The sequence below is a fragment of the Colias croceus genome, chromosome 1 (assembly GCF_905220415.1).
Source record: "Colias croceus chromosome 1, ilColCroc2.1".
NCBI classification, from domain to species: domain Eukaryota; kingdom Metazoa; phylum Arthropoda; class Insecta; order Lepidoptera; family Pieridae; genus Colias; species Colias croceus.
Window position 1 is genome coordinate 521,962 of NC_059537.1, and position 22,992 is coordinate 544,953.

The window sequence follows — 22,992 nt, forward strand, 5'->3', positions numbered from 1 at the left end:
TTTTTTGGTTTTTATGGCATTCAAATGCTTTATAAATATAAATTTATAAAGAATAGAAAAAATTCGATCACGAGGCGGGACTCGAACCCGCATCCTTCGCGCCATTCCGGGGCGGATGCCTAACCAACTCAACAAAAATTCAACAAACGTCGTTACATACGTTCCATCGTTACAATATTGTATTCACTGAAAAGTGCTTCATATTGGTTGAGATGGTTGTTAAATCATCTCAATAGATGGCGCGCGGTGTGTCCCTTAAGACACATAAAACTGAAGGAATAGAATAAATTCGATTGCTCAGGCGGGTCACGAGTGGCTGAGTTGGTCAGGCATCCGCCCCGGAATGGCGCGAAGGATGCGGGTTCGAGTCCCGCCTCGTGATCGAATTTTTTCTATTCTTTATAAATTTATATAATAAACTTAAACGAATATAAAGATTAGCTGTCAAGTAAAAAACAGTTTGTCTGTGTTTCTTCGCATTTAATCAAAACATTGTATATACCATTATCTTTATTATGTAAGTGGTATATTATTGTGAAATATTGTAAGGACAAGTTTTAGTAATGAATCTGGTTTAGCAAATTAGACCTAATTAGGGGCCATCCATAAAGTACGTCACACGTAAAGAGGGGGGGAGGGGGTCGACAAAGTGTGACAAGGGGTGGGAGGGGTCCTAAGTTTCGTGACGTCACATTTCAAAATCTAGAGGTACTTACTAATCGCGTAATTTGAAATATAAATTAATCTAAAAAATATGTCCAACTTTATCTTTAGGGCAACACGGTTTAAATTGTTTTGTTGATGATTTATATTTATTGATTAGTTTATTTTTTATTATTATTTCAAATATTTGATATTATGTTGATTTCATAAAAAAGTACTTTATTTAAATGGAAATAAAACTAATTTCGGAACTGCTGTTTTAATTTAATACTTTTTCGATGTTAAATTGCAAAACATGTGACGTCACACTAGGGTCTTAGAAATGTGACCACCTGTGACAAGGACGGGGGGGTGCTCAAAAACTCATGAAATTAGTGTGACGTACTTTATGGATGACCCCTTACAGGTCTAGTGATAATTTCTAATAAAATATTAATTGTGAATTACTGTTGGTCTACTTCTCAATCGTCAAGTAGATAGAGAGAGATAGTGAACTTTATTGTTGTCTCTTTCTTTCGTGTTAAAAAGAGAGATGCAATTTGGGACAGGCGTAACATGAACATCTATGTATTTGTAATTAAAAATAAAATCATATAAAAGATAAGCTAGTCAAATACAATTGCACTTTATCCGACTTCAAAAAAGAAGGAGGTTCCTTAATACTTCCAATCGCGGTCGAATCTATAAAAAATAATAAATGTTTAAGTGAAATATATGGATATAGAAAAGTCCTTGAATGAATAAAACAAGGTAAAATTATATTTTACCTGTAATTAGTGTATTTTTACTTGACTATTGAGAAGTTGTCTCTAAAAAAATCTTACGAATAATTTGAACGTTTTCAGTCTTCCTATTTTAAACGAATCTTATAAGTGTTTATTTTATAAGTATGTAGGTTCGCTATGGCATAGCAAAAAATAAAGATTAAGTTAAATTTTATAAAGTGAAATGTCAAAAATATTAAACGTATAATATAACGAAAATCAACAAATTACCAATTGAGGTAATTATTAAAAATATCCTACATGTTACATTCAATGAGATATGAAGAATAGTTTGTAATTGAATTAATAATAATAGTAAATGTATAAGTTTTATAATTTTATGATACCTTTTCTAGAAATATTTTATATATATCTCAAATAATTTTACGTGTAAGGCGTGCATTTATTATTATCAGTATTATTTTTTGTTTTTAAGTTTCTATTTTTAGAAACATCGAATTAGTATTAAATTTTACATTAGTTGAAACATTTTTGATAGTCTTAAAATATACAAACGGTTAAAATATTACACATCATTACATTATAATATAAAAAAATAATTATTTAAAATATCAAAAAAACTCGTGATTGTTTTAGGTATATTGACTTAAACAAAACTCTGAAATACGTGTATGAATGATCAAATTTAAATTTTTTCAACCAAAAAAGGATCGTATTATTGAGAAAATAAGGTTTGAATTCGAATATCCTAGAAAAAATATTGAATCGGAACTATTTGGCATTTCGACAAAATGTATGAAGTTAAATCTGATGGAGGAAGCTTTTAAATAAATTTATGTTATTACATATTCGTTAATAATCCAATTTTATACAAATTATGTTTGCCAAATAAAAGCTACGATTATATTATGTTATATAGAGGCTATTAAATGCAAAGAATCTCTAATAATAAGTGAAAAAAATCAATGGCAATGAAAAACTATTCGATAGAATAATTATACTCTACATCGCATAATATTAAGAAACATAATATAAGATAACATAATAATAACTATAGGTATGCTAGGTCAAACATTATATGTTTATGTCACAGCCAATTACTTTAATCAGCCTTTCAATTAATAGGCTAGTCCCTTTTATTCTACGCCGCCGTTAAGTCATAAAAAATCATGTCTTAAAATCATTCACAATTTATTGCAAGAGTCTCCAAAACAAATACATACCTAGATAAAGATAAAAAAAATTAATATCACTGATCGTATATAAAACTACTAGCGGTCCGCCCCGGCTTCGCCCGTGGTACATGTTTACGTTTTCTCTACATAAGAACCATCCTCGTACTTCAAGGAATATAATAAAAAAAGAATTATCGAAATCGGTTCAGCCGTTCTCGAGTTATGGAATTACAACGAAAAGTGGCATTGATTTTTATATATTAAGAATTGGCGCGTTCGTATAACGGTGCATTTACATCAAACGAGCAAATTTTCATTCCAACCCCACTATGTCAAATTATTTTAGTGTAAACAGGCGTAGAGCATTCTTTCGTTGCTTTTAGTGCGATCGAAAAGGTTCTATGCAATGTTCTAATATTGAACAACACTGAATACTAGTTTTCGCTTACACTAAAAGATCACGTAAGAATGCTCTTGCTCTAGCTCTCTCTCCATGATCGTTTGGTCTAAATGCACCGTAACATATTTTTTGATATGCAAAAACTTCGATAAAAATTATTTTATTCGCAAAACAGTTTATAAAAAAATATAATTAGCCCCAACGCCCAAGTAGGTTTAACGTTTGCGCTTTCATCATATCATTAAAATTAGGCAAATATATATTTTGAAATCATAGAGCTATATATCGTTTCGATATATTTATTTCGTAGATTTGTTGGAGAAATTTTCATATTCTATATTGGCTGAGGTGTGTCGCATAATGAAAATGTATATAAGAAACAATCTGTTTTGTCTTGATTTTACGTTTTCGTGATAAATTGAAGTTAGTTTTTTTTTATTCTTTGTAAAAATACGTTCTACGTAAGTACCTACTCTATGAGTATTGAAGATAAAAACGTTATATTTAAAATCCAATAAAATTAATCACTGATATTAAAAATAGTTCAATTATAGAAGTTTAGAATTGTTTTCTCCAATTACACAAAAAAACACACTTTTTTATAATAAACTAGCGGTCCGCCCCGGCTTTGCCCGTGGTACATTTTTACGTTTTCTCTCCATAAGAACCATCCTCGTACTTCAAGGAATATAATAAAAAAAGAATTAACGAAATCGGTTCAGCCGTTCTCGAGTTAAGTATGCGCTTACCAACACATTTTGCGATTCATTTTTATATTAATAAATGAAAAGAATTTAATTTCTGTTTCAATATGCGATACGATATAGTATTTTTAAATAGCTTTATAAGTTGGTAGACTTTACATTCAAGAGTTTTATTAGATAAGTTTTATTAGATATTGTATATGTATATAGTAAGCTAATCATTTTCTCTGTGCTTTTATATAGGTGTCAAATCTAAAACTATATTTACAACAGAATTATTGTAATGTCAATTAGGAGAAGCTATTTGCACTTCTCACAATTAATCAAATTAATTATTTTTGTCAGCGTTTTTACAGTAAATTTTAGAAAAGCCAATTTCAATAGCTTAGGTAGATCCATAAAATATTTTCCCACGAAGTTTTCAAACTAGAAATATTTTGCTAAAATAAAATCAATTAAACGGCCTATATTTATTACATTTTTAAATAATATTTACTTGTACTTCTGGCTAAAAATTGTGTGTAATTTTCAGAATAAAATATACCATAATAAATATAATATTGTACTATAGTATGCATAGTATAATAAGTATGAATATAAATATTCATAATAACGTTACATTCTCCCGATACATACATTCAGAATTTGTATTATATCCCTACACCCAAAAACTTAAATTAACTTAATTAGTAAGACCTACAAGTCAAATTGTGAACTTTAAAACACTTTTTACGATACTATAATTATATTCTATAATTCGACACACTTTCCCGATATAAGCACAAACACTTACTGAATAAAAAATTCTGAATTAACATTAACTAACTTGCAATACATTGCTGCTAATGTTATACATTCTAATTTAATATACAGTTGCAGACAAGTAATCTACACTTAGAAATCAACGACAAGCTATGATTTTTATTTAGTTAAACCTATGCAAACAAATCGTTGTAATATAAATAATGATTGTCTATTGTCAATTTCAGGGCAATTATTGACAATTATCTTGCTAAGGAAATATGAAACATCTGCTTTTATCTTAAAACTCATTTTTGCGTGTTATTTACGAAATACTAACGAATTCTATTAGCAAAAATGAACCTTATCTAGTGTGCAGACGTTTCAGATTCCCTTATATTTATAAAAAGCTCATATTAAACTCGTGTTGTTATATCGTAGTTGCATGAAAATATTAAAATTAGACTCGTTACATAATACTCATAGTGGAATATAATAATATTTAGCGTTGTAAATACGTTATAAGTTGACGGAAGGCCGTATTTAGTCAATTTAAGAGTTGTACTCAAGACTGAATTAGGCGTTTTTGTGTTAATGAAAAATGTATTCTAGGTCGTCTATATAAAACATATTTTAAAACTTTTCATTGTTAATCAACGTATTATTAAGAACTTAATCGAATATTATTAATTGGATGTTAAATTGTTTATTGTAAAACTTATAATATTTGTATTGTTCAGAAATTTGGAGTTTTTTTACTGGTTACAGCAAAAACATGCTGTTTATAACCTGTTTTCATATTAAATCGATCGTTTTACAAGTACTCTAAAACAAAAATGGTCAAAAAGTTGTGTATTTCATTAAGGTTCAATATAGAAACGGACAATAGAAAAATATTGTATCTTATAACAGTCTGCATAATATCTAAGTTACTACAAAACAACGTAAAATGAAAAAGATTTCAACATCGACTCAATGATGACATGTTTACTTCTAATTATGTATAAGCTACTCCCGCTAAATAATCAACCCGTGTTGTGACCCCCATGTGTGATTTTGAACTTTAGCCCCGTGTAAATACTCGATACCTATATCCATAATAAGTAGCCTTCGAAGATTAAAAACAACTAGATACACAATCCTACACAAAAAATACGTGTGGCACTCGGGTACTGCCGCGGTAAAGCTATTGCATGCTATGCCTTCAAGCCACACCTCCGCCCGTCAGAGTGGGGAGCGTGAGGTTTTTTTTCGTTACGGAATTTCTGGATTCGGTCCCCGCGCTCAAGGTCCGCGATAGAAGCTATGCAATAGCTTAAAAAAAATCAAAATATCCTCAAATGTAACAATGGCTACAGCAAAATCCATCTTATTAACGTTACTTTCAGGAGTGATACACCGTACAAACGTACAAAAAACGGAAACTAGCCTGTTAATATGCACCAATGTAAATTCAACCTTATTGGGATGATATAAAATTGGATTTACACTATATTAAACCCTTGAGTGGATTTTTTGACTGATTGTGTATCTAGTTGTCATTAATGATCAAAGTAAGTAGCCATAGATCAAGATTTGTTCGTCCAATTATCGATGTATATTCAGAAATGTAATAAATAGGTGTTGATGTAAGCTATTGTATGTTTTTTTTTTGTATTCGAGTTGACCGTTTGTTGGTGTCGTATGTAAGCTATGGAAAATGAATGACCAAATATATTGCAAGTAAAAGCATCTAGTAGATAATTCAAATTGTTTAAAAATAGTACAAGTGTCTGTTATAAGTATTTAGAATTTATTGATTTATCGCATTGTATTTTATTACTTATGTCTATTATTTACGGTTTACGTTCTATGATAAAGAAAATAATGCCAACGAATACTGTTTGTTGTAATAAAACAAATTTTTAACCAATATGTATAAAACTATAAATTTTTACGATGTGTATTGTCAAATACAGTATGTCCAAATAAAGTGAAATACAATGCGGATAAATGAAATCTTTTTTACTATCTTGTCATAGCGTAAAAGCATTTCATAAGGAAATAAAACCCCATCCATAATCAGATTACGTTGAACAATATTTCGTCTGCAATCTGCCATCAGAGCGAAAGAGACAAAACATTGTTCACGAAAAACATTACAATGAAATCTGTACAAAGTCATTCTTAATTTTTTGATGCTCATACATACTTCTACTCAACTCTAAACTTTTAATACTTTCTCATATTCTCTTGTAGTTTCAATTAACTAATTTTCCAATACAGTAGCCTAATTTGTGAACGAATTGAAGTAGAATGGATATTTGTGGTTTCCGTGTGTTGTATCGACGAGTTGAATGTATACCTAACTACAATATATTAGTTAGCGGTTGATAACTAGTTATTTATAACTGTTGATTATGTAACTGAATTGTATCCATTAGTAAAATTGTAAATCCGATGTTTGTCTTTCATTTTTCACCCTCAAACATAATCCTAGCCCGGCATTCACTACACGCACCGCGAGCCGAGCCCCGAGCCGTACCAATCCGTGGACAAATCCGTCATCGCCCACACACTACACGTCTATCACCTTCTATCACTCTCCGTCTCCAGACGGCGAGCGCCGCGCCGAGCCGCGAGCCGCGCACAACTACACATACACACGCAGATTTGTCCGCGGACTTGTCGCCAGCTACAAATCCAGCGGATGGGTGCGCCTGTGAATGGTACCCATTAGTGTTTGTTGCGCAAAGCAAGTCATTGAGTACGTTATCTATACATATAATAAATCTGTAGAAGGGTCAATTCTGTACATTGAAAATATTGAAAAAATAAATAGCAGGGGGTGTTACTGGATCGATACCAAACCCAAATATGTGATTAAAAAAATTTTTGTCTGTCTGTCTGTCTGTCTGTATGTGAAGGCATCACGTGAAAACTAGCGGTTCGATTTCGATGAAACTTGGTATAATTATACCTTATTATCCTGGGCGTAAAATAGGATACTTTTTATCCTGGAAAAATACGTAGAAAAAAATTAATCTTAATTTTTCAGTTTTATCCATAGACGTTGTTCCGTAGAACCGCGAACACACGTTGCGTATTATTATAGGCCTAGCCGTATTTGGGAATTGGGTCCAATTGATATTTATAAGATGTTATTGACAGAGGTACTCAAAATGGAGAAATAACCATCCACGCGAAGACCGACATCCGCGCGGACGGAGTCGCGGGCGGAAGCTAGTATAGTATATTTTTTCTAGATTTATATGGACTAGAGGTGACATAATATCATACCTTGATATTCAAAAGTACATGTGGTCTTTTTCCTGTAAAGGAATGTTTATTAAGGTAATAAATAAAAGAACAATGTTACTGTACCGTTTAATCGAAGCGTGGAAAAAAGACAGCTACACAATATAACCTACCAAGCGACATTCACACGCCGCGCTAACACCAAAACATCGACTTAAATAACTTATACTAAAGTAAATACGAACGAAAGCCGAAGAACATTAAAACGCTGGACTTATGATAAATTAAGATCATGTAGTTCCATGTTACAATACTTCAAACTCACAAGTAAGGGTCAAGCCACATCTATCCCATTTATCCACAACTTTTAGGTGTAAAAACTAAGGTCATAATTACTTCTACACGTTTTCTATGCCGCCTTGTTATGTCAATGATAACAATTATTATTCACAGAATAGTTTGAAAACGAGTGTATAGCTTGGCCCTAATTTTACATACAATCAGTATAAAATAATTAGTACCTAGGTACGTACTGCCACTGCTTAAAAACATTACCTAACATAGGTTTGAAATAAATTTAACAAGATTTAATGTGAGTATGAAAAAAAAAAACGTGTGGCACTAGAGGACTGCCGCGGTAAAGATATTGCATAGCATCGCATCGCTGTGCTGGTTGGAGTGGGGGGTGTTAGGTTTTTTTCGTTACGGAATTTTTACATTCGGTCGCCGCGCTCAAAGCCTGAGATAAAAGCTATGCAATAGTTTAAAAATATCTAATAGGTATGAACAAATTGTTGTTAAATCCTGAAGACAAAAACAATATCATTGTTATACAAAATACAGAAAGGAATCATAAAATGTTTAGGTACTCTTATAAGAGTAAGTAGGTGTAGGCATGTTGGAAACTTCTGTTTATATTATAATTATTTGGCTTTATTAAAGACCCAATTTCCTCCACAAATGAATCAATGTATTAATATTATTTAGTAGGGCTGTTATTTTTATTATATGGTTCAAAATGTCATGTGAAACGGTTACTTTTATTAACAGTTTCTTTTGTAGACGAAATTTAGATCTCAGTAAGGCAGAAGATTGTTAAAACTATTTATTAACTCAACTGACTAGATGTCAAAATCTAATTTTTTAACTATTAACTTAGTAAGTATATTGATATAAATATGATTCATAGAATATTTTATTTTAAACAGTTATAAAATTTTACTTTTATTAATTATCCTAATAAAATTATTGTCTCGTTTTCTGATTAGTACAGCGAATTTTTATTGAGCGCATTAACAAAAACGTGTATTAATTTAACAATCAATAAAAATAATTCTATATAAGATGTTATGCTATGTTTTACTTTAAATATCCAAGAGAGAGATGGTAAATAACGTTGAGTAGGTATCGTCTAAATTTACTAATTTACCGTCATCTTTTTTATACTATGTGTTGAACAGAGACAGACGAAAATATGTGACATTCAACGTTCAAGAATGAACAATCTATACATATAATAAATCTGTAGAAGGGTCAATTCTGTACATTGAAAATATTGAAAAAATAAATACCAGGGGGTGTTACTGGATCGATACCAAACCCAAATATGTGATTAAAAAAATTTTTGTCTGTCTGTCTGTCTGTCTGTCTGTATGTCTGTCTGTATGTGAAGGCATCACATGAAAACTAACGGTTCGATTTCGATGAAACTTGGTATAATTATACCTTATTATCCTGGGCGTAAAATAGGATACTTTTTATCCTGGAAAAATACGTAGAAAAAAATTAATCTTAATTTTTCAGTTTTATCCATAGACGTTGTTCTGTAGAACCGCGAACACATGTTGCGTATTATTATAAGCCTAGCCGTATTTGGGTCCAATAGATATTTATAAGATGTCATTGTCAGAGTTAGGTACTCAAAATGGAGAAATTAACCATCCACGCGAAGACCGACATCCGCGCGGACGGAGTCGCGGGCGGAAGCTAGTCACTCATAAAGCTCTCGTTAATACGCTCAACATAATATTATGATTTAACATAAATAGGTAATATTTCAATATTTGTCTAATTATATTTTTTCGAATACGACCCTTGCTTCTAGAAGAATTGGGTATCTGTATAAAACGATTTGGCATTAAAATTACATGATATAGAGTTTATAATATGTTAATACTATACTGGTATAAATGTACAGAATGTTCCGCAGTGTATCTGAATCTATATTAATATTATAAAGCTGAAGAGTTTGTTTGTTTGTTTGTTTGTTTGAACGCACTAATCTCGGGAACTACTGGTTCGATTTGAAAAATTCTTTCGGTATTAGATAGCCCATTTATCGAGGAAGGTTATAGGCTTATTTCATCACGCTACGGGCAACAGGAGTGGAGCCACGGGGGTGAAACCGCGCGGATCAGCTAGTAAATAATAAATATCAAAAGTCCTCTTCTTTCTACTAAAACTATCTATTAGACGTTAATTTGAAAATCATCAGAACTTTAAAAGTAAATTAACGTTAATGGACTGTGTAAGTTTATGATAGTTTTGTATGATGTTTATAATATTATGTCTAAATATAGCTAATAAATAAATATTAAGTTGAAAACAAATAAAATCGCAGCTTTGTAAGGTTAAAATTAAATGTCTCAAGATATTTCTATCATTTTAAATGAGGCACGCATTGTGGAACACTCTGTACTAAATCTTAGAGCAACACATCAGGTGGGTCGGTTAAATATTTTTAGGAAAATAATTAAATGAAGAAACGTTTTCGAGAGATTCGTCAAAATATAAATGGCAATTAACATAAAATTTGGTACCGTTATTGATGGCTTTCTCTTGGGGTGATTTATTCTGACAACCTTTATTTCAGCCAAGTATATATTTTATTAGACCCCACTTGAAGTAGGCATTTTAAAATTCTTATTTAGGTAAACAACACAATAGGATCCTTTCACAAATGATATTTCTTCTATGATATGTTTCGTTTCTATCGACTTTTACAATGTGTTGCTCTAAAATATAAACAGAAGTCTAAACGTCTGTTATATAAGTATAGATAAGTATTTTGTGCGTGTCTAGTACCGTCTACTTAAGGAATTCTTAAATTTCGTAAGACCAAATAATAATTAAATGGACTTATTTACAAACTGATTTTAACGTTATTTTAGTTAACATTTATAGATCCTTAATTATTCAATCAATTTCTCGGAAAAGGTCTAGCATTTAATATAAATTTCACAGCTATCATAAGTATCATTTTCACCCACAATTATTACGTGGTCTTAGACTTAAAAGCTAGTCTACAAAGGTTTACAAGCCTAGACGATGAAAAAATACAAAATTTTTTATATTATCAATTTATAGTATATTGAGTATGTACTTATATTATTTTGTTATTGTCGCATTATCTACATTTGTAAGTATAATATACGATACGTGTAAAAAGATTTTAAAGCCAGTTCCTAATTATTGATAAAATGAACTAAGTACGACATCGTTGACCGAATTGACTATTTGATATATATATCCAGATTTGGATGTGTCGTCTTAACGAACGGTGCTAGAGTAAAATGTAGAGCAGGGACTTGTTATAGATAAATCTTAAATTTAAAGTCATAAAAATATAAAATTATAATGGAATAGTTAGTAATTAGTTGCATTAAAAAATACACAACATTATCGTACACTAATCCTCCAAAACAAATGATCAAATATGTAAATATCATGAAAAATGATCCTCCGAGTAATTTTATATTTGATGTGGTTTAGAAAGATAAGGTGCAATATTTTCTAGCATCGTTCGTCATGACGAAACCGTTCAATTTGTAAAAGATATGCGCTCTGTGATAAAGTACTTACAACATTTAACATTTTAAAGGCTACTAACTCCGTCACCAAACCTCCTACGTTACACTAAACTGTAAACATCTATAACACAACCATTATCATAGCCCATAATAAATACTCCATAACAAAGCGAAACAAACACATCGAATTCAAAGCAAAGCTTCAGGAACGTATAATCTATAATATTAACGCAAAACAATATCAACAAGATCCAAATACAATCTATTTAGAATTTAATTTCAATATATCAAAATATTTATTGTCACTAATAGATAACATTTATTAAATCTAGCTATATTAGATTAGAGAGTCATACCAGCTGACCCAAAGAGTTAGCCTGAACACGTGTCACTACAGTGTGCAGTGGTGTAACAGCAATAACTACACAATATATACGGTACAAATACGACATAATTCTACAATCGTATGTATAAACATTTAGTGACGAACATGTAATGTTCAATATAAAGCCAAATACCAATGCATTTCTCGTTTTATTTATAAAATTTATGTATTTAGTGCTTGCACTAACCTGTCACTAGAAGCGACTAGAAGGGAGAAGAGGTTCCTACAGTGAAATGTAATCAACCTTACATTTAGTTCGATAGTTAGGTATAATATATTTAGGTATATACGATTCCCATGTTTTGTCTAATATCTTGAAAAATAACTCTGCATGTACCATTTGAAGGCACAGTTTAATGTTACTTTGCAATTTTACTAAAAACATCATGGCACGATTTTTCTTATAAATAATAACTATTCTCTCATTATATAAAAGTAGGTAACACAATTTAGTCTTTTGGAAGACATTTGTATTATTTGTTTAAAGTTTCTAATATTCTATATTACTAGGTATTTTCTTACTCAGACAAATTACATTTCACTGTATCGAAGTAGAAGATAACAAATAAATAAAGAATTTAAGAACAATATTAGGTAAGTAAATATAAATCTGATTATTTAAACATAAAATTTATACGAACATAACTGAAAATTTCAATAGATTAGAGGATACTATAGCATATCTAATTATTCTAATATTTCCTTAACAATATTTATATCAGATATATTTTATTGGCAATCGTCATAATAATATTATGTAAAATAACAGGGAACTGTTTCGCCTATACTTCAGATAACTCATAATGACTATGAAATTCACGATAGAATAGATATGAATATAATAAGGTAAAGTTTTTTTTTTTATACAGAACATGTAACACAATATGTAGACAACTCAATAATAAATATTCAATGTACTTATTAAAAAATCGATTGCCATTTATAATCTAATTCAGTCACTACGCCTCAGAGAGAAAGAACGCTCAGAGATACTGTCTAAAGAAGTCTACCAACGTAGATCTGTCCAATAGTTAAGTAGAAAACATTTATCAAGTACAATATAAAAATTTCAACCCTTTAACACTAATACAAAGCTCGAGTTATATAGAAAGGGACTTAGTAGTCGACAACCTTCAGCGTACACACGGCAACACTTATTCTATAATTTATATAATATACTAGCTCCACATCCCTCGGTACTAAATTCCTCATATATAAGATAATATCTTTCGCCCTGACTCATTATTGTCTCGTTTCTTCTACTATAAATATTTATAATTGATTTCTATAACAGTTGCCGTCTGTACATAAAAACGTCATTACATATATATTTTTATGTTAAAATGCAATACCTATTACAGTAAGTTTGAGCACAGTTAACATATTTTATAGAGTAGAAAAATAAAGATTTCAATTTCAATTTACAAAACGAGAATTAAACAAAATAATACATCTGGTAAGATTTTTTTTTTGAAAATGAGACTAATAGGTACATTTAACTATTCTATATAGACACATCTACACACCACTAATTTAAGTTATCTGTAGCTAGTCTTATTGTCTATTAAAGCTATTTTACTATGACACGGACCCCGCATCTTTTATATATTTTCCATATATAAACACTCAACACTAAAGCAAATCCTAAATTCACTTAAACATGTTCTAAAAAATGTAAAGTACGAGTTATTGTCGAAAGAACAATCGAGCATTATGAAATAGTCTGCGCCAATAATGGAACGAATGTAAAAATGCGAGATGGACCGCGATAGCATGTTGTAGGCAGCGCGTGTGCAAGTGAGACTTGCGATCATTCTGTTTTCAATTCGTTCATTTATCAGCGCAAGTTATAAGTAATATAGGATGGCTACGACAATGTACATCCAAAATAAATTTCCGAAGCACTTCCCACTAATCCTACACACCAAACACCAAATAAACACATTGAGCACGAAGAAACGAGGATGCATATAAAATCTTATTCAAGGCTAAAGCTTCAGGACCCTACGTCTTATCATAAGCGCCTTAATGTAAATACAACTGTAGATCGATAAAAGTATCGAGAGAAATAAATACTTTAAAGATTTATAAAAAAAGTTTTTGACACGTTACGGTAAACCTTTCTTCATAATAAGAGTTCCGCAGTATCACAGCATCGGAATTAGGCTGCGGTTGCACTGGGCGAATAAGCAGAGTCATGTCATCTGTATGCATTGCTACAATATATTATAATATTCTCATCGATGTCATCATAGGAAGATGAGACGACGGAAGAGCCGTTCTTGATAGTTATCCCGAATAGGTATTATGTGAAAAGATTGTCCTTTAAAACATAAAACATAAACATACGCATGCTAAACTTTATCGTGTCGTGTAGATAAATATTAATAAAATGTTCAATTTTGACATTAAAAATTCGTTCATTGAATCGGACTATGTTGCAATCTTAGAATCTTGCCTGCAAGATCTTAAGGATTATTTTTTAATTATAATAATTGAAGTAGTATTTCTTGAACAATAATTATAAAATTCTCTTTATTGCTCAGTGTGACCACAGCCTTATCATACGACAGACATTAAACTATTATGTCATATCATTAGAAGAATCATTGTCATTAATATTAAGTTTATTGTCATAGTATAAATTATTGTCATACATTAACATTATCTTTAATACGTTTTTATTGTCGCAATTCGAGTTTTATTGTCTCAATTTTCTATCAATTCGCAACTCTGTTAATAAATCTTTCCTCAACATACCACATTTCAAAATATACCATAAAATACTATATCCTATCAAATAATACTAATATATTTTTCATTTTATTAACACATAAAAATTGCTCTATATGCCGTCGTTTTCTTATCATAAATATTCCCCACATATCTAATGAATTTGCCTTTATATTTCATCTTCTCATAAAATTCTATGTAATTAAAAGTTTACGTGTATAAATATATCTTAGTATAAAATAATTAAAATCTCAGAGTTGCGTATATTCGTCTATCCGTGGTTGCCTCATATATCAGGTTCTGATGGGGCATTTTCGTCGTTGTACAAGTTGATCTGTTTCTGTATCCACGGGATGTACTTGGGCACGTACGCGTACACGCCGGGCAGGCGCGGGTGGGCGCACTTTATACCCCACGACACGATGCCGCCAACATACCAGCGCGATTGATCGTCCGGGTCCTTGCAGAGGAGAGGGCCGCCGGAATCCCCCTGGAAAATTTAATTAGGTTTATGTTAAATATCGAAGTATGAATACGAAAATAGATTTCGCTGTAAAACCTGACCCGTAGGCTATGATGTTTAGCTAATGTGAAAAAGAGAGAAAATTTTCTTATAAAATAAATTTCTCTTATGGTTTATATATAACTCAGGGTTTGGAAATAAACGGCTTAGCAATAATTTGCAATCAACATGCTAAATTTAGAGATTTACACGAAAGAATATCAAAGTGATTTTTATATAAATAAATAAATATTATAGGACATTATTACACAAATCGACCTAGTCCCACAGTAAGCTCAATTAAGGCTTGTGTTGTGGGTACTAGGCGACGATAAATATAATATTTAATAAATACATAATATATAGATAATAACACCCAGACCCAAGAACAAATAATTGAGTTCATCACACAAATATTTGCCCTGACCGGGGATCGAACCCGGGACCGTCGGCTCAGTAGGCAGTTACTTTACCACTGCGCCAACCGCGTCGTCAAATAACCCGCAAGATGATACGATGAAATACAGTGATTTTATTTTTTGTTATTTTCTACTCCTTATTCATTTTCGGATATTCACTAGACAAATAATTATCAATAAAACATTTTAAACAATACTTTATAAAATTCTAGAGTAAAGAAAGTCGAAACACAATTTAAATCCTCAAGGACTTGCTTAAGAAAACAAAATACATTCTCAACAGATAAGCAATAAAATGCAGCGGAGTATTAAGCTTGGTGCAATAAATAGCGAGTCAGAGCTGAAGGCAATATCTTTTCTTCATGTTTGCGGGAGAACTCAGGCGTAACAAGCGGGCTAATATTACTAAGACCTAGAACGGACGTTGCGTCCATTTTTGCCTATTTTATCGGCAGCGAAGTATAACCGAAAAGAAATTAGCTTTATTGCATATAGCTCAGACGTTGATAATGGTTATAGCCAAAATTTGTTTTAGTAATCCATACTAATATTATAAATGCGAAAGTAACTCTGTCTGTCTGTCTGTCTGTCTGTCTGTTACTCAATCACGCCTAAACTACTGAACCAATTTGCATGAAATTTAGTATGGAGATATTTTGATACCCGAGAAAGGACATAGGCTACCTTTTATTGCGAAATATGTACCACGGGCGAAGCCGGGGCGGACCACTAGTATAATATAACGTTAAGTTATGTATAAGTTATAATCCATCCATCCATCCATGATTTATCATTGGACGTCCCATTTTGTATACTCTTAATTAAGGCAAAATAAAGCTTTGAGCTATTAAAGCCAACTTAAAACTTAAATTTTTCAAGCAGGTACGTGCGAAACAATTTTGTTTGTTTTATTTATTTGTAGAGGTATGTGTTAACATACTTAATATTTGTAGCCTCAATCTACATAATATTATACTAAAGTAAGCTATATATTATTTATATTATTTAAAACAATTAAAAATTAAATAACTTTAATACTTCAGAATATCAACGAAATTCGTCTGAAGTTTAGAGAACGACAACAAACAAACATTTAGATTTCATGGAAAATTTATTCGAATTTTGTGGGTGTACATTGAACTTTAAATCACAATGTAATTTAAATTTGTTAAAGAATACAATTAATTAACTATTACTAACTGTATTCGCTATGGCTTCAGTAAATGAAAAATATTGTTAAACATTTTATACAAAAGAAATCCGACAATTTAATCTTAAAATGTAAGGTACACAATACTATAATATTGTAGCATCTTGGCTATCAGAAATTTCATTAAAGATGGGAATCTCCAAGTCAATACAATTTTCTTAAATAAATAAAAGTTTATGAAGGAAAAAAGTAAATAAAGTCGGCCTCTCGCAAATTCAGGCATAACAAATTTATTTGATTTCATATTTGGGATGAGTATCGTATTTGAACAACTAACAAAACGAATAATATATTATTACTTCTTATTTTTATGTTATGAGGAAAATTACTCAATAAAAGAAACTAATCAGTGAGACTTAAATCAAAAACACACATTATGATACATATGTTATTACTTTTATTTTAAGTTGGATATACTGTAGAAAAATGGATAAACTATAAGCCCATAATAATGTCCCGTACATCGGAAGTTACAAGTTCTTGTAACGTTCCGAAATGCATCCATCTTGTATTTTCCTGGTTTCCCTACATTCTCCACGTCTTCTCATTATCAAACGTGTCAACAGTGAAATATTTCATGATGAAGATTGACGCATTAAACTGTACAAAACGTATAACACCTATCTAACATTTACTCTTAAACCATTTTACGTAGCAAAAGCGTGTAGTCCGAGAGTACGCTTAGTAAAGTACGAAAGTATCTAAACATGATCTTACCTGACAAGCGTCCTTGCCGCCTTCCGGATAGCCAGCGCAGATCATCCCCTCTGTGACGTTGAGGTCGCGGTGCTCCAGCCACTGGTTGCAAAGGTCCCGATTCAGAACTGGGACCTCTACCTCGTTTACTGCTGGTTCGTATTCTGACACTGGGTAATATGACGTGAATTTAAAATTGTGTAAAGTTTTCAGTTAATATATAATCTCATATCTTAAAATTTTTGTTTGACAGAAAAATGATTCAATTTTTACTGTTGTTAAAATAATGGCAAAATAACTCTGGCTTCGTGGTGCTAAATTCACTATAACTAACAGTTATTTCTTCACTTTCAGACTTGGCAACTAGATCAATTTCCAAAGGCATTAACTAGCGAAACCGCAAATATCATCTGATACAAAATCAATTGGTCTCTTCGCAAGAATAAATCAAGGGCAGCGCTAGACAGTTTAATGTGCAATAAAATCGTAAGTTTGCAACTCGTTAGCGTCGCTCAAGCGACTAACTGCGTCTCAAATGACCCGTAAGCACATTACAGGCCACAGGACGTATCGTTGCCAGCTCGACAGTTGATTTGTGATAGTTTATCGCTGAAAACGGCATTGTGGAAACAGTGAGCTATTCTGTCGAGTGTTCGAACATATTGCAGAGTAAATTCGATAGAAATTATTAAATTGGATAGGAATATAACGATTTTATTCGCAAGCAATACAGCCTTTCAGGACTATGATAGGATAGAGAAATAGATCAGACGTAGGACTTTAGCGCCTTCAAAGAAATGCTCGTCTGTAATATTATGTACCAATAGCAACAACTTCTTCCCTTAGGGCTAGTCCCTATTCAAATTATAATAAATCTCAATCATTCACAAAAAATAGATTGGTTCATTCTGAAAAAGAAAAAAAGCTATTTGATGAAGATTCAAAGGAGAACAAATTATTTACTCTGGTTAAATTGATATAAGAACAACTTTGTACATAATAATTGGTAAGCTTAATTGACGTGCACTATGTAGACTTTGAATGCCTAATGGAGATTTCAATCAAATGGCATATTATGTTATCTATAATATACCGCTACAGGGAGGCTTAGTAACGATGCAACTTAACCATTGAGCCACTTTATACTTTGAAAACTAATATTTTAAGTAGGTACAGAAGTATTTTAGTAGTGTGGCGGCCAGCTTAGCAACTGCGCGCCCTTCACCCCGCGCCCGCGCCGGTCGTACACGGGGATTTGTTCGCGACGGCTCGTCAGCGGTCAGCCCCTCACTCCGCGGCGACCGGCATAGACGACGGATGTGCGCTCAGTTTTTATCTAAATTCGAATTATTGTAACGTGCGAATTAAACGCCTCATCGTGGATGTTTTTTTGTGATTTAATTTAAACGCCCCATTAAGCATCCCACATTGGTGACCCCGACTTCAAAATACGTTTATGATGGAAAAAGAAGACCGATCGGATTTGGAATTGAATAAAGTCGGCGTGCGGCTGCCGCCATTTTGGGCGGATGACCCTGCTTTGTGGTTCGCCCAGGTTGAAGGACAATTCTTTTTAGCTGGAATAACGTCTGATACGACGAAGTTTTACCACATTTCGTCGCAATTAGAACAAAGGTTTGCCCAGGAAGTAAAGGATATAATAAAAAATCCTCCAGCTGAGAATAAATATAAAAAACTAAAAACAGAATTAATAAAACGGCTAACGGCGTCACAGGAGAGACGAATACAACAACTTTTGGCTCAAGAGGAATTAGGGGACAGAAAACCGTCACAGTTTCTTCGACATCTACAGAATTTGGCGGGGCCAGCTGTTCCGGACGAATTTCTCAGGACTTTATGGACAGGTCGGTTACCATTAAATATTCAAACAATAATAGCTTCACAAAAAAGTCTCAGTTTAGAAGCGATTGCCGATTTAGCAGATTCTGTTCATGATATTGTACACCCTACCCAACAAGTTTGCACTTTAAATAATAATTTGAATAATAATGAAATTTCAGAATTAAGTAAGCAATTAGAAAATTTAACAAAAGAAGTAGCATCACTGAAAGGTAATTTACATAGATCAAGGTCACGTACCCCATCTCGAATAAGAACTAACCGTAACAGGTCAAGATCTAAATCTAGAAATTTTGATTTTTGTTGGTATCATCATAGATTTGGAAAGCGAGCGCATAAATGCATTAAACCATGCAAATTTAATTTACCGTCGGAAAACACTAGCGGCAACCGACTGCAATATTTCGCCAGGCCGCCTTTTTATTATAGATAAAATAAGTAAAATAAAATTTCTTGTCGATACAGGTTCTGATTTGTGTGTTTATCCACGCAGAGCGCTCAGGCAATATCGAGAGAAGACTGACTACCAGCTGTTCGCGGCCAACGGTACTGTCATACCTACATATGGCTGGGTGCAGATAAATATTAATTTAGGTTTGCGGCGTGATTTTAAATGGCGATTTGTAGTTGCAGATATTAATAAGCCGATAATTGGCGTTGATTTTCTTTCTTTTTACAATCTGTTGGTAGATTGCCGCCAGCAGCGACTTATTGATGGGTTGACGTCACTCCAGGTCACAGCGTCAATTGAGATTCCAACTGAAAGCGACTATGGTTCAATTAAGGTAATTTCTGGAGATTCTATTTACCATCAGCTTTTACGCAAATATCCAGACATAACCCGCCCGGCTGGTACTCATAAGGAGGTGAAACATAATACCGTTCATTATATTCGAACTACACCAGGTCCACCCGTTTCCTCACGACCACGCAGGCTGCCACCGGATCGCCTTCAGATAGCACAAAAAGAATTTGAGGACATGCTGCAAGCAGGCGTGGCACGCAGGTCAGACAGTTCTTGGTCATCTCCATTACATTTAGCTCCTAAGAAAGACAACGGCTGGAGACCCTGCGGAGACTACAGAGCTTTAAATGCAAAAACCTTGCCAGACTGCTACCCTATCAGACATATTCAGGACTTTACACATTTAATTGCTGGAAGCACTATATTTTCTAAAATCGACATGGTAAGAGCATTTAACCAAATACCAGTTTTCAAGAGCGATATACCGAAGACCGCCATTACTACACCATTCGGATTATTCGAGTTTTGCTATATGACGTTTGGCCTTCGCAACGCAGCACAGACCTTTCAACGTTTTGTTGATGAAATGCTCAAAGGACTATCCTTTTGTTATGGTTATGTCGATGATATTTTGGTCTTTTCCGCAGATTACGATGAGCACCTGGAACACCTGGATCAATTATTTAAGAGACTTTCAGACTACGGCATGCTTATTAATTCAAGCAAATGTGAGTTTGGTTTACCTAGTATAACCTTCTTGGGTCACAAAGTTACATCAGCTGGAATTAGTCCCGTTGAAGAAAAGGTTCAAGCTGTCGTAGATTATCCAGTTCCGAAGAGTGTAAGAGAACTCCGCCGATTTCTAGGAATGTATAACTTTTATAGGCGTTTCATTCCAGATGCATCTTCTATTCAAGGTCCTCTCAGCTTGGCACTCTCAGGATCTAAAAAGAAAAACAATCAACCTATCGAGATGTCTGATGTCATGCTGGACTCCTTCAATGCCTGTAAGTCGTCTCTTGCGAGAGCAACCTTATTAGCTCATCCTAGGTCCGACTGTGATTTTGCAATTCACACAGATGCCTCTGACATCGCAGTCGGTGCCGTGCTCCAACAACGGGTAAATGATGACTGGCAACCACTAGCGTTTTTCTCACGCAAACTTAAGCCATCTCAGGTAAAATATAGTCCGTATGATCGAGAGCTGTTAGCTATATATGAAGCTATACGTTATTTTCGCCATATGCTTGAGGCCAGAAATTTTACTGTGTACACAGATCATAAGCCGCTGACATTTATGTTCAAAACCAATCGAGATAAATGTTCACCTCGACAATTTAGATATTTAGATTTTATTTCTCAATTTACTACAGATATCAGGTACGTGACCGGGTCTGAGAACATGGTAGCCGACGCTATGTCCAGAATAGAGGAAATCGCAGACTCTATAAATTTTGAGGAACTTGCACGCGCTCAAAGTACAGATATTGAGCTGCAAGAACTTTTAAATAACAATTCATCTCTTAAACTAGTAAAAGTAAAATTACCAAATTCATCTCATTTCATTTACTGTGACGTGTCTATGCAAAATCCCAGACCGTTTGTTACTAAAGCTTTTCGAGAACAAGTTTTTAATAATCTACATGGTTTAAGCCATCCTGGTGCTAAGGCGAGCATTAAGTTGATTACGCAACGATTTGTTTGGCCTGGAATTAAAAAAGATTGTCGACACTTGGCGCGAGCTTGCACAGATTGCCAGCGCAACAAAGTCATTCGTCATACAATTTCACCTTTCTCTCAATTTTCTACACCTTCTCAACGTTTTTCGCATGTCCACATGGACATTGTAGGACCATTACCTTATTCTTCTGGTTACAGATATTGTCTCACGATCATCGATAGATTCACGCGTTGGCCTGAGGCGATTCCTTTACCAGACATACAAGCCGAGACGTGTGCCCGTGCTTTTCTCTCTGGCTGGGTGGCGAGATACGGATGTCCAGAGAAGATCACTACTGACAGAGGAAGACAGTTTGAATCTGATTTGTTTCGTAGCTTATCTTCATTGTTGGGTGCAGTTCATCGCCCTACAACGGCGTATCACCCGGCATGCAACGGCATGGTGGAGCGCTTTCATCGGCAGCTTAAGGCAGCTATCATGTGCCATAAAAATGATCAATGGTCTGAGGTACTTCCACTTGTTTTACTTGGCATTCGCAGCGCTTGGAAGGAAGACATTGAGTCATCTGCAGCTGAGCTAGTGTACGGGGAGCCACTGCGCCTTCCCGGTGAGTTTCTCGCTCCTAAAGCTCATAGTACTGATCTAACAGATTTTGCATCCCGCCTACGCAACCATTTTCATAATCTCGCACCAAAACCAGCGCACTGGCATACAAGCAAAACCTTTTTCATACCTAAGAGCTTACAAATTGCTGACTATGTTTTCCTTCGCAAAGGCCCTATTAAAAAGTCATTAGAATCACCTTATTCTGGCCCGCACAAAGTGATTGAAAGAGGAGAAAAAACATTTAAAATTGACGTGGGAGGCAAGCTTTCGCATGTAACCATAGATAGACTTAAACCTGCTTATTTGCTTACTAAATTACAGGAAGAACCACAACACGATGAGAACAGCAAATCACTACCGTTCAAGACTAGAAGTGGACGAGTGGTTCGCTTCCCGAACTACTATCGACCTTAGCTGTTGGCATCGGTCTCGGCGGGGGAGTAGTAGTGTGGCGGCCAGCTTAGCAACTGCGCGCCCTTCACCCCGCGCCCGCGCCGGTCGTACACGGGGATTTGTTCGCGACGGCTCGTCAGCGGTCAGCCCCTCACTCCGCGGCGACCGGCATAGACGACGGATGTGCGCTCAGTTTTTATCTAAATTCGAATTATTGTAACGTGCGAATTAAACGCCTCATCGTGGATGTTTTTTTGTGATTTAATTTAAACGCCCCATTAAGCATCCCACAGTAGACACACAAGAAA

General features: G+C 33.6%; 2 protein-coding genes across 5 annotated transcripts in view; one reads left to right on the forward strand and one right to left on the reverse strand.

Annotated features, from left to right (window-relative positions):
* Positions 1-14,753: 14,753 nt before the first annotated feature.
* LOC123696421 (atrial natriuretic peptide-converting enzyme) overlaps positions 14,754-22,992 on the reverse strand; it is a 111,813-nt gene continuing 103,574 nt past the window's right edge. The window contains exons 16-17 of the mRNA XM_045642582.1: positions 17,421-17,569; positions 14,754-15,062 (exon numbers count right to left, since the gene is read on the reverse strand). Of these exons, the coding sequence (XP_045498538.1) occupies positions 14,859-15,062; positions 17,421-17,569 (353 nt within the window). The 3' untranslated portion in view covers positions 14,754-14,858. The remainder of the gene's footprint in view (positions 15,063-17,420; positions 17,570-22,992) is intronic.
* Positions 18,595-22,729, forward strand: LOC123696400. 4 transcript variants are annotated; one of them, XM_045642567.1, is made up of 3 exons: positions 18,595-19,264; positions 19,950-20,044; positions 22,613-22,729. In XM_045642567.1, the coding sequence occupies exons 1-3, from the start codon at positions 18,856-18,858 to the stop codon at positions 22,703-22,705; spliced, it is 597 nt and encodes a 198-aa protein (XP_045498523.1). In that variant the 5' UTR covers positions 18,595-18,855; the 3' UTR covers positions 22,706-22,729. The 4 variants fall into 4 exon arrangements, 3 of the variants coding, with proteins under 3 accessions (XP_045498523.1, XP_045498505.1, XP_045498514.1); XM_045642549.1 differs by having other exon boundaries at positions 18,602-19,264; positions 21,883-22,729; XM_045642558.1 differs by lacking the exon at positions 19,950-20,044 and having other exon boundaries at positions 18,602-19,264; positions 21,883-22,729.